General features: G+C 47.6%; 1 protein-coding gene, 1 long non-coding RNA gene, 1 other non-coding gene and 1 pseudogene across 6 annotated transcripts; 1 reads left to right on the top strand and 3 right to left on the bottom strand.

Annotated features, from left to right (window-relative positions):
* Nucleotides 1–2,361, bottom strand: LOC115306871 (annotated as a pseudogene).
* Nucleotides 2,362–7,613: 5,252 nt separating this feature from the next.
* On the bottom strand, nucleotides 7,614–10,223 carry ZBTB3 (zinc finger and BTB domain containing 3). 4 transcript variants are annotated; one of them, XM_029914755.1, is made up of 2 exons: nucleotides 9,971–10,223; nucleotides 7,614–9,519 (listed from the first exon to the last, which is right to left on the bottom strand). In XM_029914755.1, exon 2 carries the CDS (start codon nucleotides 9,466–9,468, stop codon nucleotides 7,903–7,905), a length of 1,566 nt encoding a protein of 521 aa, XP_029770615.1. In that variant the 5' UTR covers nucleotides 9,469–9,519; nucleotides 9,971–10,223; the 3' UTR covers nucleotides 7,614–7,902. The 4 variants fall into 4 exon arrangements, with proteins under 4 accessions (XP_029770615.1, XP_029770616.1, XP_029770617.1 ...); XM_029914756.1 differs by having other exon boundaries at nucleotides 10,008–10,223; XM_029914757.1 differs by lacking the exon at nucleotides 9,971–10,223 and adding an exon at nucleotides 9,865–9,932.
* A 95-nt stretch (nucleotides 10,224–10,318) lies between these two features.
* Nucleotides 10,319–11,311, top strand: LOC115271804. Its single transcript, XR_003900097.1, has 2 exons — nucleotides 10,319–10,408; nucleotides 11,019–11,311. It is a non-coding gene; the product is annotated as an uncharacterized LOC115271804 (long non-coding RNA).
* Nucleotides 11,312–15,208: 3,897 nt separating this feature from the next.
* On the bottom strand, nucleotides 15,209–15,345 carry LOC115272907. The gene has a single exon (XR_003900553.1). It is a non-coding gene; the product is annotated as a small nucleolar RNA SNORA48 (small nucleolar RNA).
* Between the last annotated feature and the right edge of the window lie 2,179 nt (nucleotides 15,346–17,524).

Below are 17,524 nucleotides of genomic sequence, written 5' to 3'. Positions count from 1 at the left end.
TTTTTTTTATTTATTTATTTTACGTAGAAAAGCAATTTATTCCATTATAAGCACTTACACAGTTAGTCATGGAGAGTAACAGGCCTGCTGGTGAAACAGGTCACCCAAAATAGAGCTGGTACCAAAGTAGTGGTCAAGGATTAACTCTTAAAAAACAAAACAAAACAAACAAAAACAAAAGCAACTCTTATCCAGGATTAACTTAATTTTAAAAACAAATACAAGCTATCATCCACTCTTCTCAACCCAACTGGACAGTCCACCTGTGGCATACCCGTCAGGTAAAAACATACATCTTTACAGCTTGCTGGTCCCAAGTTTTTTAAAAAAACCATTTCACAGAAAGGAAAGAAATATGAAAACAGCTCAAGAAATACACTAACAAGCAAAAATATATGGGGAAAGAGGAACACATAGGTTTGACTTAACTGAAGAAACAGGGGAGACTGGTCTACATAGGAAAATGTGCATCCTGGAAAGTCAAGTGTGAAGATTTGAGAAGAGGAATTTATAGGACTTGAATCTCCCCCATTTCCTGAATAAAAATGACATCGTGTGGTATTTACACCCCAGGGCTCAGACACCTACCTCACGTGGCTCTGTTCCTTGCTCACTTTAGCCTTGACTTAACGGAGTCTGAAAAACTTGGGAATACAGCCTAAGAAGAAAAATAACCACACACAATGTTCCCCTTTCTGTGGCTACTTTAGACCTCTGTTACTAGAAAATTCCTGAAGAACATTTAAATAGAAGTCTGTGGTTTTACTGAATCAAGTCCCCCAGTTAATATTTAGAAAACACCCTCTGTTTGGGCTAATAACTTTGTTGATGGGTACCGTAGAGGAATAGCCAACAAAGTCTGTGTCTCAAAACCAGTGTTAAATCAATCTCAGGGTTGAGAGGAAAAAAAAAGGGAGAGTCTAAAGTCACAAGTGCAGACATATCTAGGACCCTGGTCCTTCTGGATCCATGCTTCCTTCAGGGTTTTCATCACTATAAATGTTCTCTGTCATTTGCCAAACCTGCATGGTATTGTCTTCTGATACAGAACAAATCATTGGGATTCCAAGAGAAATCAGATATCTTGGCAGTATGACCACCATGAATAAACAATTCAGGTGGCCCATCCTCTGCTTCTTCTGGGGATTGTTCCTCTCCAATTTTTCTTAAATCCCACGTTCTGTCTGCGATCAGTACCACTGGAAGCCAAAATAGTCTCATTGTGAGGCGACCACTGAACTTGGAATATTTCATCCTTATGTGACTCAAAGGAATGCAACTTAAGTTTCAGATTCCTCAGATCCCACAAGGCAACAGTCTTGTCAGCTGATCCTGTGGTAAGAATGAAGTCACTATAAGCATTGAAAGATAGGCAGTTCACGTCAGCAGTATGAGCATCAACTCAGTGGCTTGGTTTGGAAGTATTGTTTGAACGAGTGTCCCAGATCATAAGTTTCTGATCATCAGCAACAGACCCAAACAGAGACTCATGGAGCAGATGCCACGAAACGTCTTCTGCTGCTGCTGCATGCCCTGTGAAGATGGCCTTCGCATCCACAACTTTTCCTCCCTTCAGAACAGCACTGGTGGCCCAGAGGCAGATGGTAATGGTCATCTGAAGCACTAAGTAAGTGCCCACTGAGGTTTGGGTTCCAAGAAAGCCCATAGCCTTCCTTCTGATGTCCACGGAGACGCAGGTCTGGGTTGCACTCTCCACAAGGGTCTGGTTTGGAAGGATGTTTTGTAGAGGCAAAAACAAGAACATCGCTGGATGGAGTCTTGGTTGCAATGATGCCAGGGTTCTGGGGCACATAGCGTGCCCTGTTTACTTCTCCTTCATGGTTGATCTTGATTTCTATTTCAATTTTTCCACTAACTGAACCAGAACCTCCAAATTCTCCTTTCTCACTGTCTTTCGTAGTGCGAAGCATCAAACTGAGCATCGTCGTTAGGGAGCTGCACACTGGCTATCCCAAGGTGGTTTTGTTCATCTGACATGTGTGTTCCCAGAAGTCGATGAATGCTGAAGTCTTTTCCTTCTCATCTGGTTACATCTGGAAGCCACTGTGCAGTTAGGCTAGGCCACTCCAGAGCATGGGTCATCACCAAATGGTAAAGAAAAGGGGTGTTCTTTTTCCATATTTTGTACTCTTCGTTGATCACACGTTCTTCTGCATCATCAAAGGCCGCTTCCTTGTCAGCCGGGGGGATCCCGGGGTCGAGCGTTGCGGGAGGGTAAGTATACATTTTTAAAGGAAACTTTGGACAGAAGAACACAATGATACCAAGGGGATATACTCAGCAAACTGTAGACTGTGAAACTGTAAGACAAGTAACCCAATTTCTTCAGTAAATAAATTACAGGGGGAAAGAGAGAGGAACTTACAGATTAAAAGAGACTTGGGAGGGGTGCCTGGGTGGTTCAGTCAGTTAAGCAGCCAACTTCGGCTCAGGTCATGATCTCGCAGTTCGTGAGTTCAAACCCCGTATCAGGCTCTGGGATGACAGCTTGGAGCCTGCTTTGGATTCTGTGTCTCCCTCTCATTCTGCCCCTCCTCTGCTCATGCTCTGTCTCTCTCTGTCTCAAAAATAAATTTAAAAACATTTAAAAATAAAAGAGGCTTGGGGCAGCTGGTTGAGCATCTGACTCTTGATTGTGGCTCAGGTCATGATCCCAGGGTCGTGAGACTGAGCCCCATGTCAGCCTCTGTACTGAGCATGGAGCCTGATTAAGATTCTCTCTCTCAGGGTGCCTGTGTGACTCAGTCAGTTGAGTCGGTTGATTTGGCTCAGGTCACAATCTCTCAGTTTCTGGGATCCAGCCCCCATGTAGGGCTCTACCCCTGACAGCATGGAGCCTGCTTGAGATTCTCCCACTCTCTCTGCCCCTCCCCTGCCCATGTGCACACTCTCACACTCTCTCAAAATAAATTTAAAAAACCCCAAAAAACAGATTCTCTTTCTCCCACTGTCCTTCTCCCCCCACTACCGCACATGTTGCACTTTCTCTAAAATTAACAAAACAAGGCTTAAGGGGTGCCTGGCTGGCTCGGTCAGAAAAGCATGTGACTCTTGATCTCGGGGTCATGATGTAGAGATTACTTAATGAAAACTCTTGAGACGCCTGGGTGGCTCAGTTGGTTGGACATCCAACTCCAGCTCGGGTCATGATCTCACGGTTCGTGGGTTCGAGCCCCGCGTCGGGCTCTGTGCTGGCAGCTAGCTCAGAGCCTGGAGCCTGTCTTCAGATCCTGTGACTCCTTCTCTCTCTGACCCTCCACTGCTCATGCTGTCTCTCTCTCTCTCTCAAAAATGAATAAGAACATTAAAAAATTTTTTTTAATAATAAAAAAATGAAAAACCGTAGGGCGCCTGGAAGGCTTAGTTGGTTAAGCATCCCACTCTCGATTTTAGTTAGATCAGGTTGTGATTTCATGGTTCATGAGTTCGAGCCCTGAGTCAGGCTCTGCGCTAAGCACGGAGCCTGCTTGGAATTCTCTCACTCCACTGCCCCTCACACATGCACATGTGTATTTTCTTCCTCTCAAAATAAGTAAACTGAATAAAGTTAAAAAGAAAATAAAAAACTTTAAAAAGGACGTTGAAACGAATTACCAAAAAAGGCTTGAGAGACATCAACCAAATAAATGGGACTCTACTTTGAACTCTGATTTGAAAACAAAACAACAAAGTTTATGAGACCAGGTGCCTGGTTGGCTCAGTTGTTGGAGTCTATGACTCTAGATCTCATGGTTGTGTGTTTGGGCCCCATGTTGGGAGTAGAGATTACTTAAAATCTTTAAATAAATAAATGAATAAATAAAAGGTTATAAGACAATCAGAGAAATTTGAATAAAAATTATTGTTGGGAAGTGAGGGATGCCTGGTTGGCTTAGTTGGTGGAATGTGTGACTCTTGATCTTGGGCTCATGAGTTCAAGCCCCATGTTGGGCATAGAGCTTACTGAGGGGGAAAAAAAGACTGTCAGGGAGAGAAAAAATGAATTTTTGTCAGTTCTGATGAGTGTGGTCATGATATTTGGTCTCCCCCCTCCCAAGGGTGCTTATAGAGACCTACACCAAAATTGCTTACTGGTAATTGGGGAGAGGATTTCAGAACACTTTATATCATTTGCCAAAGGAAAAAATCCCCCATAAAAGTAAGTATACTTTACAATAAGAATAGTATATGACTAGGTAAACTATCTTTGGAGACATTGGCTTTGGAGAAATTAGAATTGAAATCCCGGGACACTTGGCTGGCTCAGTCAGTAGAGCTTACAACTCTTGATCTTGGCGTTGAGTTTGAGCTCCACGTTGGGCAAAGAAATTACTTAAAAACAAAGTCAAAATCCAATTCCAAGGACTGAAATAGTGACTTTTGTGAAGCTAAGCTTGGCCAAATGTCCAGTGATTGAAGAGACAATAGACAGCAAGGGAAAACATATACTTATAAAATTGCCAGTCAAGAAAAGAATTGAAACCCTAAATTAGAAATATATCCCAAAGCTGGAGAGCAAAGGGCGAAACTTAAGTCAGCTTATAGCTCAAAGACAAACAACTCCTCAGGGTGAAGCTCTTAATAGGTAGAGCCTGGCCTATCCTCTCCTCAAAAGAGGCAGATTTGGGCTCAGTAGAAGGCAACATTATCCAACAATTAGGGCTGTCCAACAACAGACTAGATTTCCTTTGGGGATAGCGAGTTCTTTTTCTTTTTAAAGATTATTTAAGTAATCTCTACACCCAATGTGGGGCTTGAACTCATGACCCCATGATCAAGAGTCACAAGCCCTACCAACTGAGCCAGACAGGTGCCCCAAGTTCCTTTTTGAACAGAGGTTTCACAACTGGCCAAAGGAGGACCCATTGTTGGACCAGAGCTTAGATGAGCTCACCTTGAATCCATGGTTAAGACCATCAAGAGCAGTGGACACGAGAAAATTCTCTATTGATCACAACTCTACGGACTGGCAGGAACTCCTCCTGGCGCTCAGCGGAGAAAGTGAGACAACTCTGGCCTTCTGTGTTGGCTGCTGCTTTGAACATCTTGCAGATTCCTAAGTGCCATCTTCAGGAGATGAAAAATGCATCTCATGTGGGAACTGAAAGCAAGTGCTCCCTGGAGGAGACTCTCACCAAGTAACAGATCCTCTTTTTGTTAGGTGTGATGCATGGCCGGGACAGTGACAATGGCCATCGTTTACGTTCCCAAGGCTGTCTGGAGACGTTGTATACATTACATACACACGCGGACACAGATCTTACGCCTTGAGTTTAGGAACTGATGCTCTGAGACAACGAATTTTTTCTCTCTCTGTCTTTCCATATCTAACTACATATGTCTAATTTTTATATAATTCACACACCATAAAATGTACCCTTTTAAAGCCAACCGATCATTTTTAGGCATTTTGATTTGATATCTACTCCAGGAAAGACTGGAAAAGGTGCTCCACTCAGCTAGAATAACTTAATGTGTGTGCATGTAGATCTCGTGTTGTTACAAGGAGTTAAGGTAGAAATGTATTTGCACAGGGGCGCCTGGGTGGCTCAGTTGGTTAAGTGTCTGGCTTCTGCTCAGGTCATGATCTCACGGTCCGTGGGTTCGAGCCCTGTATTGGGCTCTGTGCTGACAGCTAGCTCAGAGGCTTGAGCCTGCTTCAGATTCTGTGTCTCCCTCTCTCTCTGACCCTCCCCTGCTTATACTGTCTCTCTCTGTCTCTCAAAAATAAATAAAAAGACATATACAATTTAAAAAAATGTATTTGCACAAATATTAGCCATATGGAACAAAAACTAAAAGGTTCTTGGAACATGAGGAAAGCGAAAGGCATAGAGTTCATTCAGCCATGGAAATGTTAAGCATCAACATTTGCTTCCCTTGGTGCCCTAGATAAGGAGCTTTTCTTTGGCCAAACCTCCTTCTTCTCCCTCAAAAACAGTAGCTTGCTGGCAAGAGCTCACAGTGCTAGATATGACAGACAAGTCCAAAAAAGACAGAAAAGAAATTCAGAACATTTACTCATTTTCATCTTTTCTGAGATTTTCCTTCCTGTGTTTTTTTGCACTCAGTTCCTTATGCACAGAACAGAGAAGGGTTTTTTGGGAGCCCTCTTACCCCATGACCCTACTCTTCATACACAAAGGGTAGGCCCTTCTCCTATGTTCCCAGAACTCCCAGAACCCACATCAACACCCCAGACTCCTTATTTCTCTGCTGTCTTGACTGCCAGTAACCAACTACCTGTGTGTGGCCACAGCTAAGTAATCTGACTTTTCTAGGCTGTCCTCTTGCTTTCTAGATGAGGGAGTGGGACCAGAGGAACGATAGGATTCTCCCTGGAGTTTCTCACTTTTAGTTCTTCCCAAGTGTCCATCCTGTCCATACCACAGGCCCTCTACCTGCCCGACAAGCCCACTACCCAGTAACTTCATGCTTTCTGCCTCTTGGTTCCCATCTTCAGAGACCTCAATTCACATGATGACCCATAGGCAAGGATTTCAAGTAATCGATACAGTATCTGTTGTTGAAACAGGCAGCCAAAGACCTTCTATGTTGGAAGTAGAGGTAACGGGGTAAGGCAGCAAAGCCAAACACGCAAGAGGACAAAAGAGAAAACTAGTTCTTGGTTAACTAGCTTCAACCATGTTCTAACTCAGCACCGTGTGCATGGCATTTGAAGCCATGACTCAAATTCTGGCTTGCCCCTTAACTAGCCCTGTGACCTTGGATAAGTTAACTTTGATTTTTGAGTCTCACGTTGGGGGCGCCTGGATGGCTCAGTCGGTCAACTGTCCGACTTCTGCTCAGGTCATGGCCTCGTGGTCCGTGAGTTTGAGCCCCACATCGGGCTTTGTGCTGACAGCTCTGAGACTGGAGACTGCTTTGGATTCTGTGTCTCCTCTCTCTGCCCCTCTCCCTCACGCATGCGTGTACACACGAGAGAGAGAGAGAGAGAGAGAGAGAGAGAGAGAGAGAGAGCACGCGCGCGCGCTCTCTCTCTCTCAAAAATAAACATTGGGGGCACCTGGGTGGCTCAGTCAGTTAAGCGTCTAACTTTGGCTCAGGTCATGATCTCATGGTTCACGGGTTCGAGCCCCGTGTTGGGCTCTGTGCTGACAGCTAGATCAGAGCCTGGAGACTGTCTTTGGATTCTGTGTCTCCCTCTCTCTCTCTGTCTCTCAAAAATAAAGAAAGAACATTAAAAAAAAATTTTAAATAAAAATAAAAAGAAATAAACATTGCACCTCAAGTGTCCTTGTATGTGGAAAAAGGAAAGGGGGGGCCCATAGGGGGGGGGGAGGGGTGCTCACACCTCATAAAACTGTTGAGAATTGAGTATTTTTCTGACGTCCTCAGCACAGCCCAGGCCACAGGAGCTCAACTACAATAACCCGTCATCCTGGAAGAGTCCCTGGCTAGCACACTTCCCCTAAGTCAGGTCACATCTACGTTGCCCTTTGCCCATCTCACTTGTTCCCTCAGAAGCATCCTGACCGACTCCTACCCCGAGCACAGATATCGAATTCCTCAAAGAGCCACAGGAGAGTTCTGAAAGAATCAGGAGGCATGCGGGTCCGGGGAATAAACCAGCCAACACCAGCTCAAAGAGATAATTTCACAGCTAGCTTTATGGTCCGGGACGCAGGGTGAGAAGTGATTACACCTCCGCAAAATTCCCAGGGCCCTTCGAGAAGAGCTGATGGAGACGCAAGGCCCCATAAGGCCCTGCTGCCTGGCTGGGTGAGGGACAAGTGGCAGGAATCTTCAGCTTGAGCCCAATGTTCCTTCTGCTCCCCGCACCACACTCCCCTTTTGCAGGGGAAGTGAGAGGCCTCAACCTGGGCTGCCCGCTGAAGACGGCAAGAGCAGGCCTGGCCTCAGCTCCTGCTCCTGCTGATGTCAGTTTTGGGGGCCAAGTACAAAGTCTTTGGGTGGCCCTCCACCACCGCTGTTCTGTTTGTCTGCGGTAGGCGAGCCCTGAAGGGGCTGCACTCCCAGGAGGGGGCCCGCCTCTGGATCCGGTTTGCTGCGTTTGGCCAGGTCCTCATTGTGAGCCTTGCGGATGTGGCGGTAGAGGTCCCCTGACTGCGTGTAGCTGCGCAGGCAGTAGCGGCACTCATAGGGTCGCTCGCGTGTGTGCACGGTGGCGTGGCGCCGGAGTGTGTAAGAACAAGAGAAGGTCTTCCCACACGTCTTGCAAGTGGGCACATCCTCCGTAAAGACTCCAAAACTTCCCGGGTTTGCTTCGTACTCAGAAGGCAGGTAAAGTGGCTCGTGCAGGGCCGGGGGAGCGGGCAGGGGCGAGGTCACCAGTCCACGGTGATACTGCCCTGGGACTGGCAGCAGATGGTAGGGGAGGTGAGGATCTGGGGGCAGGAAGTGGTCACTGGGCCCCACCTCCTCCAGTCCTGCTGCCCTGGGCTCCTCAAAGGCCTCGGGCTGAGGGGGCTGAGGGGGCTGTCCCCCAAACAGGGCTCCTCCAGGTGGGAAGAGTCCCTCTGAACCCTGGGGCGGAACCTCTGACACTTCAGGCTCCTCATCAGAAATCACAATAGCTTCTACTTTCACCTGGACCAGCTCAGCCTCCGCTGGTGCTGGAGCCTGAGATGGCGCTGGGGCCGGGGCTGCCACTGCTGCTGGCGCTGGAGGGTAGAAGCCTTGCAGTGGCACCCCAGCACCCCTGGGTTCCACCATCCTCAGACCCTCAGTCCCCACATCAAGGGGAGCCAGCGGCTCCACTGAAACGGCTGGAAGGCCAGAAGAGAAGTAGTTCGCAGGAATGGTCTCTGTGGAGCTACTGGGGCTGGCGAGGGAGACATCAGCCACTGGTGGAGGGGGGGCCCGTAGATGGGGTGGGTCAGCCTCCACACCAGGCTGTGTCGTGTCAGCCCCACCGGACACTAGTGGCTCATCTGGAGGGCAGACCGTCGGTGAGGGAGCTGTAGGGCCCTTCCACTCCCCTTTGCCCCAGTGGCCTGATGTCTCGGCAGATGCCAGCGAAGGCTGGGGGCCGCGGGAAGGGTTGGACACAAACTCCAAACTAGGGGGCTGTGAGTTGTTTTCCTCCTCCTTCTTGGTACTGTCTGCCTCTGCCAGGGCCCGGGCTTGCAGCCGCCGCTTACACACTTTAACGATGTCATTCATGTGCAAGTAGCTGGCAGCTGCTAGCACATCCTCCACGGGGGTATCCCCCCTCAGGGCCAGCTGGCCAGCATACATAAAGTCCAGAAGCAGCCCAAACGCTGGGGCTGTGACAATCTCATTGTGGATGCACACCAGATCCCTCTTGTCCAGCTCCCGCTCCTTGTAGAAAAGCTGGAAGAATGGGCTGCAGGAGGCCAGCACAGCCCGATGGGCCAAAAACTGGGTGCTACCCACCATTACGGTGCAGTCACAAAGGAAACCCTGGGACCGCTGCTCTCGGAGGCTCTGCAGTAGCTGCTGGCTGTGTTCTGGGAACTCCATAGCACCCCACGGATGGAAAAGGACCCTAGAAAGGTCCCCACCAGTGGCTCCCTGGGAAGAAAGGACAGTAAGTTAGGGCAGGTGACCTCGCCAGCGACCTTAACGTCAATCCTGAGCTATCACTGGCCACTCCAAAGCCTGTGGCCACCCCGTCCTGACCCCAAAACGCCCGCTTAAACCACTACCCTAGTTTCTCCTAGGTCACACCCAGTGGTCTTCTTTTAGCTCCGCCCCTCGGCACAACCTTAGCAACAGGCCCCGCCCCCGCTCGCGAAGGCCACGCCCCGGAAGTCCCGCCTCCGAACTAGCCTCCGCTTCCTCGATGCCCACCCGGTGGCTTCCAGCAGGTCCTCCAACTAGGAGTCTCTTTTGCCCCCAGGCCTTCCCGGGAGGTACCTCCACGCCCCACTCCAGGAACTCCCCTGAGCCCCTCTCTCTCGCATTCCAGGAGCTAAGAAGTCCTAGGGTGGGAACTAGCAGAGAAAGCTGATCCTTCACCCACCAGCGAGCAGCCACCGGCGAACTCCGCCCCTTCCCACCTTCTCAGTTTTAATTGGCTCAAATTTGCCTTCCCTCGGCGCGGATTGGCTCACTGTCCAGTAACCATCCTCCCGCACTGAGTGGCATCTGCGAGGGGGTGCTTTTGGCCGCTGCTCAGGCAGCGAGGCTTAGGATTGGCTGGCGGTCCTGTCCTAAACTTTTCCTCCTCATCCCGCCTTCTTTGTTTCAGAGACCTCTTGATTGGCTGAGCTTCTCCGTCTACCTGAGGCGGTAGGAGGGCGGGGACTGGCTCCATGGAGATGAGGGCGACGCCCTCTGGGCGGGGCGCGATGCCCGCCACCCCGCTGAGGGTTGCGCTCAGGGCAACGGGGAAAGAGAGAACCAACAAACTGGTGTAGTACCCAGGGGGCCTGGCTCCTGTCCGAACTCTGCCTTAACGGTAGGCAATAACTACGCCTCTGTGAGCTGCAGGTGTCTCTTGACGGTCCCCTCTTCTCTCAAAAATGAGAAGATGGCTTTTTGCTTCACTGCCCCCAATCTGATGGTTCCAGGCTCCTGGCTCAGTAATGATGGTGTCTGGGAACTGGCAGCTGCTCATAGGGTCCTTAGCCTGATCTCTAGTCAGTTTCCGGTGAAGAGTAGAGTCCCCTTCTCTGTGTCTGGAGCAGCCAGAGGTGCTGATGGAAGGGAGGGAGTGGGCTCAAGGCACTAAAATTTCCCAGGACAGGAGAAAAAAATGTGGTTAGTTCAGTTTTGTTTTTTAAACAGGCCCCCACGTAGGGCCTGAACTCAGGACACTGAGATCAAGAGTCACACGTGCTCCACCAACTGAGCCGACCAGTTGTCCCCAAAGGGTGGTTACTTCTGAAGAAATTGAGAATTCTTAGGCAACCAGGGGAAAGGGCTATAGGTTGGGAGGCAAAAGATAGCGGTCTCTTCTTTGACCAGAGCAGTGTGTTAACAGGGTTAAAGTGGCTGTAACTCAGTGCCCTTCAACTACTATGCGCCCCTTCAACCACCGCACTAAGTGTCTTCCCTTTGCTCTGCAGCCAAGCCCTCCAGTGAGATGGAGCCAGAAATAGGGACATTCATCAACCTTTCATCCTTGTCTACAGCCATACTGGCTTCAGATTGAGACCCCATCTTGTCAAGAGACTCTTCCAAGCCATACAATTTTGTATAGGAATTAAAACTAACATGAGCAATATTTTCATTTTATAAAAAATAACTTGTATTTTCAAACCCCCCCCCAAAAGAACCAACATGGTAATAGTGGCATTGTTTCATATTTTCCCAATTTTCTTTCTTGTCTGGCTTAATACAAGACAGATGAATTCTCATATCTGCTTGTGTTTTCAAGTTATTATGAGATACTATTCTGATTATGTGAAGAAAGTTTGACCTCACACAGGTGTGGATGCATGGAATTTCCATTGGCCATGGGGAGGAGTTTGGGTTTTATTCTGAGTGTAATGGGAAGCCATTGATGAGTTTTAAGCAGAGGAGTGTTCTGATATGATTCTAGTTTTCATTTATTTTCCCTTTTTCCCCCATTTATTTTCTTCTTTTTTAAGTAGGCTTTACACCCAGTGCAGAGCCTTATGAGGGGCTTGAATTCACTACCATTAGATCAGGATCTGAGCTGAGATAGAGTCAAATGCTTAACCAACCAAGCCACTCAGGTGCCCTATGATTCTAGTTCTTAGAGGCTTATCCTGGCTACTCTGTGGAGTAGGGGATCAAAGTGGGAGCAGGGAGGAAGATAGGAAAACGGTCCCATAGGAGATGATGGTGCCTTGACAAAGGTGGTGGCGGCGTAGAAATGCTGGGTCAACAGACTTGCTAAAATGAGGGTAGGAAATTAGGGACAAGAAAAAAAAGAATGGGGGCACCTGCGTGACTCAGTTAAACCTTGGATTTCTGTTCAGGTCGTGATCTCATGGTCATGGGATCAAGCTCCATCCCCCCACCCCCCCCACCCTCGTTGAGCCCTGAATTGAGCCGCAAATTGGGCTCTGCACTGGGCATGGAGCCTGCTTAAGATTTTCTCTCTCCCTCTCTGCCCGTCTCCCCTGCTCACACACACACACACACGCACACACACACACACACAGAGTCTCTTTCTCTCTCTCAAGAAAGAAAGAAAGAAAGAAGGGAAGAAGGAAAGCAAGAAAGAAAAACGAAATAAGGATAGCTAGAATTTTGGCGTGAGCAACAGTGTGGCTGACAGAACCATTTCCCTAGAGGAGAGGGGGACAATGGGAAATTGAGAGTTCTGCTTCTTACGCTTTAAGTAGAGCTTCCTGTTAGCCAGTTAGACTTGTGAGCCTGAGGGGTGCCTGGGTGGCTCAGTCGGTTAAGTGTTCAACTTCGTGGGATCGAGCCCCATGTCAGGTTCTGTGCTGACAGCTCAGAGCCTGGAGCCTGCTTCGGATTCTGTGTCTCCTCTCTCTCTGCCCCTCCTCCATTCATGCTCTGTCTCTCTCTGTCTCAAAAATAAATAAATTGTAAAAAAAAAAAAAAAAAGACTTGTAAGCCTGAAGGGAAATGTTGGGGCTGGAGATACATGTTTGGAATGTTATCAACATGTAGATGTTATTTAAAACCAAGGGACTAGAGGCATTACCCCTTGTATGGTAGAGGGCTGCTGGAGTTCCTAAGCAGTAAGGAACATGGATTGTTTGGGAAGCTTAAGCAATCCTGTTTCTATAGGTTCAGAAGAGATCAAACTGAAGATGAGTCAGAGTTTGGGCACAAAGACAGAATGCTTGTCACACTGGGGTATTGCCATGCCTACTGGATCTAGATTATCTTAAATTTTTTTTTCTTAAGTAAGCTATATGCCTAGGGTGCCTGGGTTGCTGAGTCAGTTAAATGTCCAGTTCTTGATCTCAGCTCAGGTCTTTTTTGTTTTATTTATTTTTGAGAGAGAGAGAGAGAGACAGCATGAGCAGGGGAGGGTCAGAGAGAGAGGGAGACACAGAATCCGAAGACAGGCTCCATGCTCTGAGCTAACTGTCAGCGCAGTTAGCTCAGGTCTTGATCTCAGGGTTGTGGCCTAGAAAGAAGAGCCCAGAACCAGGAAGAGAGGCCAGCAGGGATGGATGATCCTGGCTTAGAGATTGGTTCTTGTGTTTGTTTTTAGGAAACAGGTGACAGACATCATCCTAAGGGCCCCTCTCTAAAAAGAGATAGCAAAAGGTATCTGAAACAATCGTCCAATAGAGCTGATTGTTTTGTATGCCAAATCTCAATACAAATCTCAATACAACTGCTTGGTCTCCATTGCTCTTTTCTCTTTCTATTCTAGCTTATGTCTGATCCTGAAGCTTTGGAACCAAAGGGATCAGGGCTTGGGGAAAATTTGTCATGGCCAACCCATGCCTGGGAGCTCTGAGAGATAGGAATAGACTCATTATGAGATGAGAGTCAATCAACCCATATTTTGAAAACTCCAGTCTTTGCAGAGTGCCATTTGGTGCTGGAGACTTCCTCGCTGATGCAACATAGATATGTTGACGGGGTGCAGGGACTCAGCCACTCAAAGGCCTATAAACTTGTGGTAGGGAAACAAGAAAGGAATTATTTTTAGTGAGGCCAACCTTTGGGAATACATTAGATTAGCACCTCAAAACCTATCTCCAAAATGTGGAAAACACTCCCATGTTTATATAAGGAAAATTCAGGGCAAAGGTGGATGGGTACACGCAGGTAGTGGTTGAAGATCCAACGGATCACCCTCTTGGAGTCAATCATGGGTGGGTTTTTGCTGGCTCAGGACAGTACTTATTGCTTGGAGGGGGTCGTTTTGGAATGCTTCTACAGATGCTTTGCCTTCAGGGTCTTTGACTGGAGCCCAAAGACACGCTGGAATGAAGATGCCAACTAGAAAGTTTGAGGTCCAGGGCCCCTGGGTGGCTCAGTCAGTTGAGTGTCCAGCTTCGGCTCAGGTCATGATCTCATGGTTCGTGGGTTTAAGCCCCGCATCGGGCTCTGTGCTGACTGCTAGCTCAGAGCCTGGACCCTGCTTCGGATTCTGTGTCCCTTTCTTTCTCTGCCCCTTCCCCTGTTCACACTCTGTCTCTGTCTCTCAAAAATGAATAAATGTAACAAAAAAAAAAGTTCGAGGTCAAAATGGAGGTAGCCAGAGCCCTCTTTTATGGGTTCTAAGAAGGGGAGTGACATGATTAGACTTGAATTTTGAATACATCACTCTTGGCAAATCAGCACATAAAAAGATGTAGAACATTATCAGTCATTAGGGAAATGGAAATTAAAACCACAGTGAGATTCTACTACACAGTTACCAGAACAGCTAAATAAACAATACCAAGTGCTGGGGATAGCGGAGCAACTGGAATTCCTTTTTTTATTTATTTTATTTTTTCAAATGTTTTTTATTTATTTTTGAGAGACAGAGACAGCATGAGCAGGGGAGGGTCAGAGAGAGAGAGACACAGAATCTGAAACAGGCTCCAGGCTCTGAGCTAGCTGTCAGCACAGAGCCCGACGCGGGGCTCGAGCCCACGAACCGTGAGATCATGACCTGAGCCGAAGCTGGACACTCAACCGACTGAGCCACTCAGGCACCCCTGAAATTCTTAAATTCTTATACCTACTTATGCAATTATGACTTAATATTTTATCATATCTCTCAGACACAAGTCAAGAGCATTGATAATAGTAAACTGTAGTAAAATAATGAGAAGAGATACATTGTTGATTTAAGAGTCTATTTTTTAAATTTATTTTTTTATTTTTTTAAATTAATTTTTTTCTTACTGTTTTATTTATTTTTGAGAGAGAGAGAGAGAGAGACTGTGCGAGCAGGGGAGGGTCAGAGAGAGAAGGAGACAGAATCAGAAGACAGGCTCCAGGTTCTGAGCCAGCTGTCAGCACAGAGTCCGACATGGGGCTTGAACCCTCGAACTGCAAGATCATGACCTGAGCTGAAGTCAGACGCTTAACTGACTGAGCCACCCAGGCGCCCCAATTTAATTTTTTAAAGAAATCTCTATACCCAACATGGGGCTCAAACTCACAACTCTGAGATCAAGACTTTACATGTTCTACCAACTGAACCAGGCACCCCAGGAAGTAGTGAGTTTTAAGTATTTCTTTTTAAAGAGGATTAGGACCTTGATGCCTGGGTGGCTCAGTCTGCTAAGCATCCGACTTTGACTCAGGTCATGATCTCATGGTTTTTTGTTTTTTGTTTTTTTGGGTTTTTAAAAAAAATTCATGTGTTCAGGACATGAACCAGGCACCAGCACAGACCGGAAGCCAAGCTGCGATAAACTAGGAATTGCTTTGCCCCAGACTGATACACGAGGCTGGCACCACAGACCAGGTGCCACTCTCTCTGGGTCAGGGACTGATCTCACGGTTTGTGAACTAGAGCTTGGAGCTGGCTTTGGATTTTGCGTCTCCCTCTCTGTCCCGACCCCAGCTTGCACTCTGTCTCCCTCTGTCTCTCTGTCTCTCTCTCAAAAATAAATAAGCATTAAAAAAAGAAATAAATGAAGAGGGTAAGGACCTTTTTTTTTTTTTAAAAAAACTTTTTACTTAGGGGTGCCTGGGTGGCAGTCAGTTGAGCATCTGACCTTTGATCTCAACTCAAGTCATTGATGAAGTTTGGGGGTGATGGGAGGGGTTCACGGGGTCTGGAGCCAATGACCAAGAAAGAATAAAGACGTGTTTGGTGCAAAGAGGTGATTTTTTTAAACACAGGGACAGGACCCATGAGCAGGAAGAGCTGCACTGTGGGGGGGGGGTGACCTTTTATGGAGTTGGGGGAGGTAAAGTTGAGAGGGAGTTTCCAAAGAGACTTTCACATTCTAAAGATTTACTGGAGGCCTAGCTATCATCAAGCTAAGGTTGTTTCTCCTTTTAGCAAAGCATTAACATTAAAACCGTAGGGAGTATCTGGATTTTAGGCTGATGATGGGATTGCGTTTTTCTGGTAAACTGGTGAAGACTCTTATCCAGTTCAACCATTTGTTTTTTTATCCTTTCCTGTTTTTGGGTAGTCAGGAGTGTCCAAGGAATATCACACATATCCCATGGGGTGTGGAGAGGGTGCTGTTAGCCTGTACTTTGCCCTCAGCTTGCTCCACGCTCCCTCATCTGTCATAATCTCATGGTTCGTGAGTTTAAGCCCCACATAGGACTCTGCATTGTCCGTGAGAAGCCTGCTTGGGATTCTCTCGCCCCACCCCCACCTCCACCCCAGGCCCGCCCCTGATCACTCTCTAAAAAAATAAACCTAAAAATTAAAAAAAATTAAGCTTTTATTTATTTTGAGAGAGAGCACCAAGTGCGGGAGGGCAGGGAGAGAGGGGAAGAGAAAATCCCAAGCAGGCTCTGCACTGATGCAGGGTTTGAACTCATAAACCTCAAGATCATGACCTGAGCCGAAGTCGGACACTTAACCAACTGAGCCACCCTAGCGCTCCTAGTTTTAAGTATCCACCAACAATTCTAACTCTAGTTACGATGTGCCCCCCCCCCATTCTCGAACGGGGTTGAGTGTCTTACAACTCAATTTGATTCTGACTCTGTCTACTTCATGATGGTATTGGGTTCCACAGAGTAAGAGCTCAGTCTTGTAAGAATGCTCTCTCCCCTCCCCCCACTTTAGATGCCAGTTGAAAGTCTAGGTTGGCACCTGTGCTTCTTCTACTAGCTATGGATTCGAGGTTCCAAAGGCCTCTTTGGTACAGGTGAGTTGAAGAGACACTGGTCCTTGTCCTGCCTAGTTGAAACATGGATCTCGCAGACAGAGAGGGAGCAAAGTCATAGGGTTTATTGAGGGAAAGTACAAAGCTCTCGAGTGACAGGGGTGCCGGATGCCGACTGGGTTGCTGGGAAGGATTTTCATCTCTGACGTCTTATTGGGACTTTATCAGGAAATAGCTAACACTTTGTGAGACTGTATTCATGAGCTAGCATGGGCAGGTCTGGAATACCTTTATCCTTTTTCCCCCAAAACCTGCCGGCAGCATAGCGTCCCACCTCCTCACCTGCATATGCAGCCACTGAAAGGGGCACTGTGGTCACCACCTTGAGTAGGAGGGCCAAGGGCCACCATGGTGAGCCTAGAGGCCTGGGGGAGGGGGCTGGGTGCAGCCCTCACAGCTGCACATCCGCCTCTCTTAGGGTCCCTCATCTAGCCCTGTCTACTGTAACACTTTTGCTACGTGCCTTTTTGGGTTTGGGTAATTTGCTAGAGTGATCCACAGAACTCAAAGACACATTTCACTTACTAGATTACTGCTTTATTATGAAAGGATGTATCCCTCAGGAACAGCTGGGTGGAAGATGCATAGGGAAGGTATGGAACAGGGTATGGGACTTCTCTGCTCTTAGAGTGATACTCGCCCCATCTCTCCAGGTGTTCACCAACCAAAATCTCGGAAACCCATCCTTTTCAGGTTTTAGGGAGGCTTCATTACACATGCAAACACACACATGCACTGGATGAAGTCATTGGCCATAGGCTAAGGATTCAACCTCCAGCCCCTCTCCCTTACTTGGAGGTCAGGGGGTTGAGACA

Source organism: Suricata suricatta, chromosome 11 (genome assembly GCF_006229205.1).
Source record: "Suricata suricatta isolate VVHF042 chromosome 11, meerkat_22Aug2017_6uvM2_HiC, whole genome shotgun sequence".
NCBI lineage: Eukaryota > Metazoa > Chordata > Mammalia > Carnivora > Herpestidae > Suricata > Suricata suricatta.
This window is presented reverse-complemented; position numbering and strand designations above follow the sequence as displayed.

Excerpts from the sequence above, each read along its gene's own strand:
- ZBTB3 (XM_029914755.1), bottom strand. The coding sequence starts at position 9,468 with ATGGAGTTCCCAGAACACAGCCAGCAGCTACTGCAGAGCCTCCGAGAG.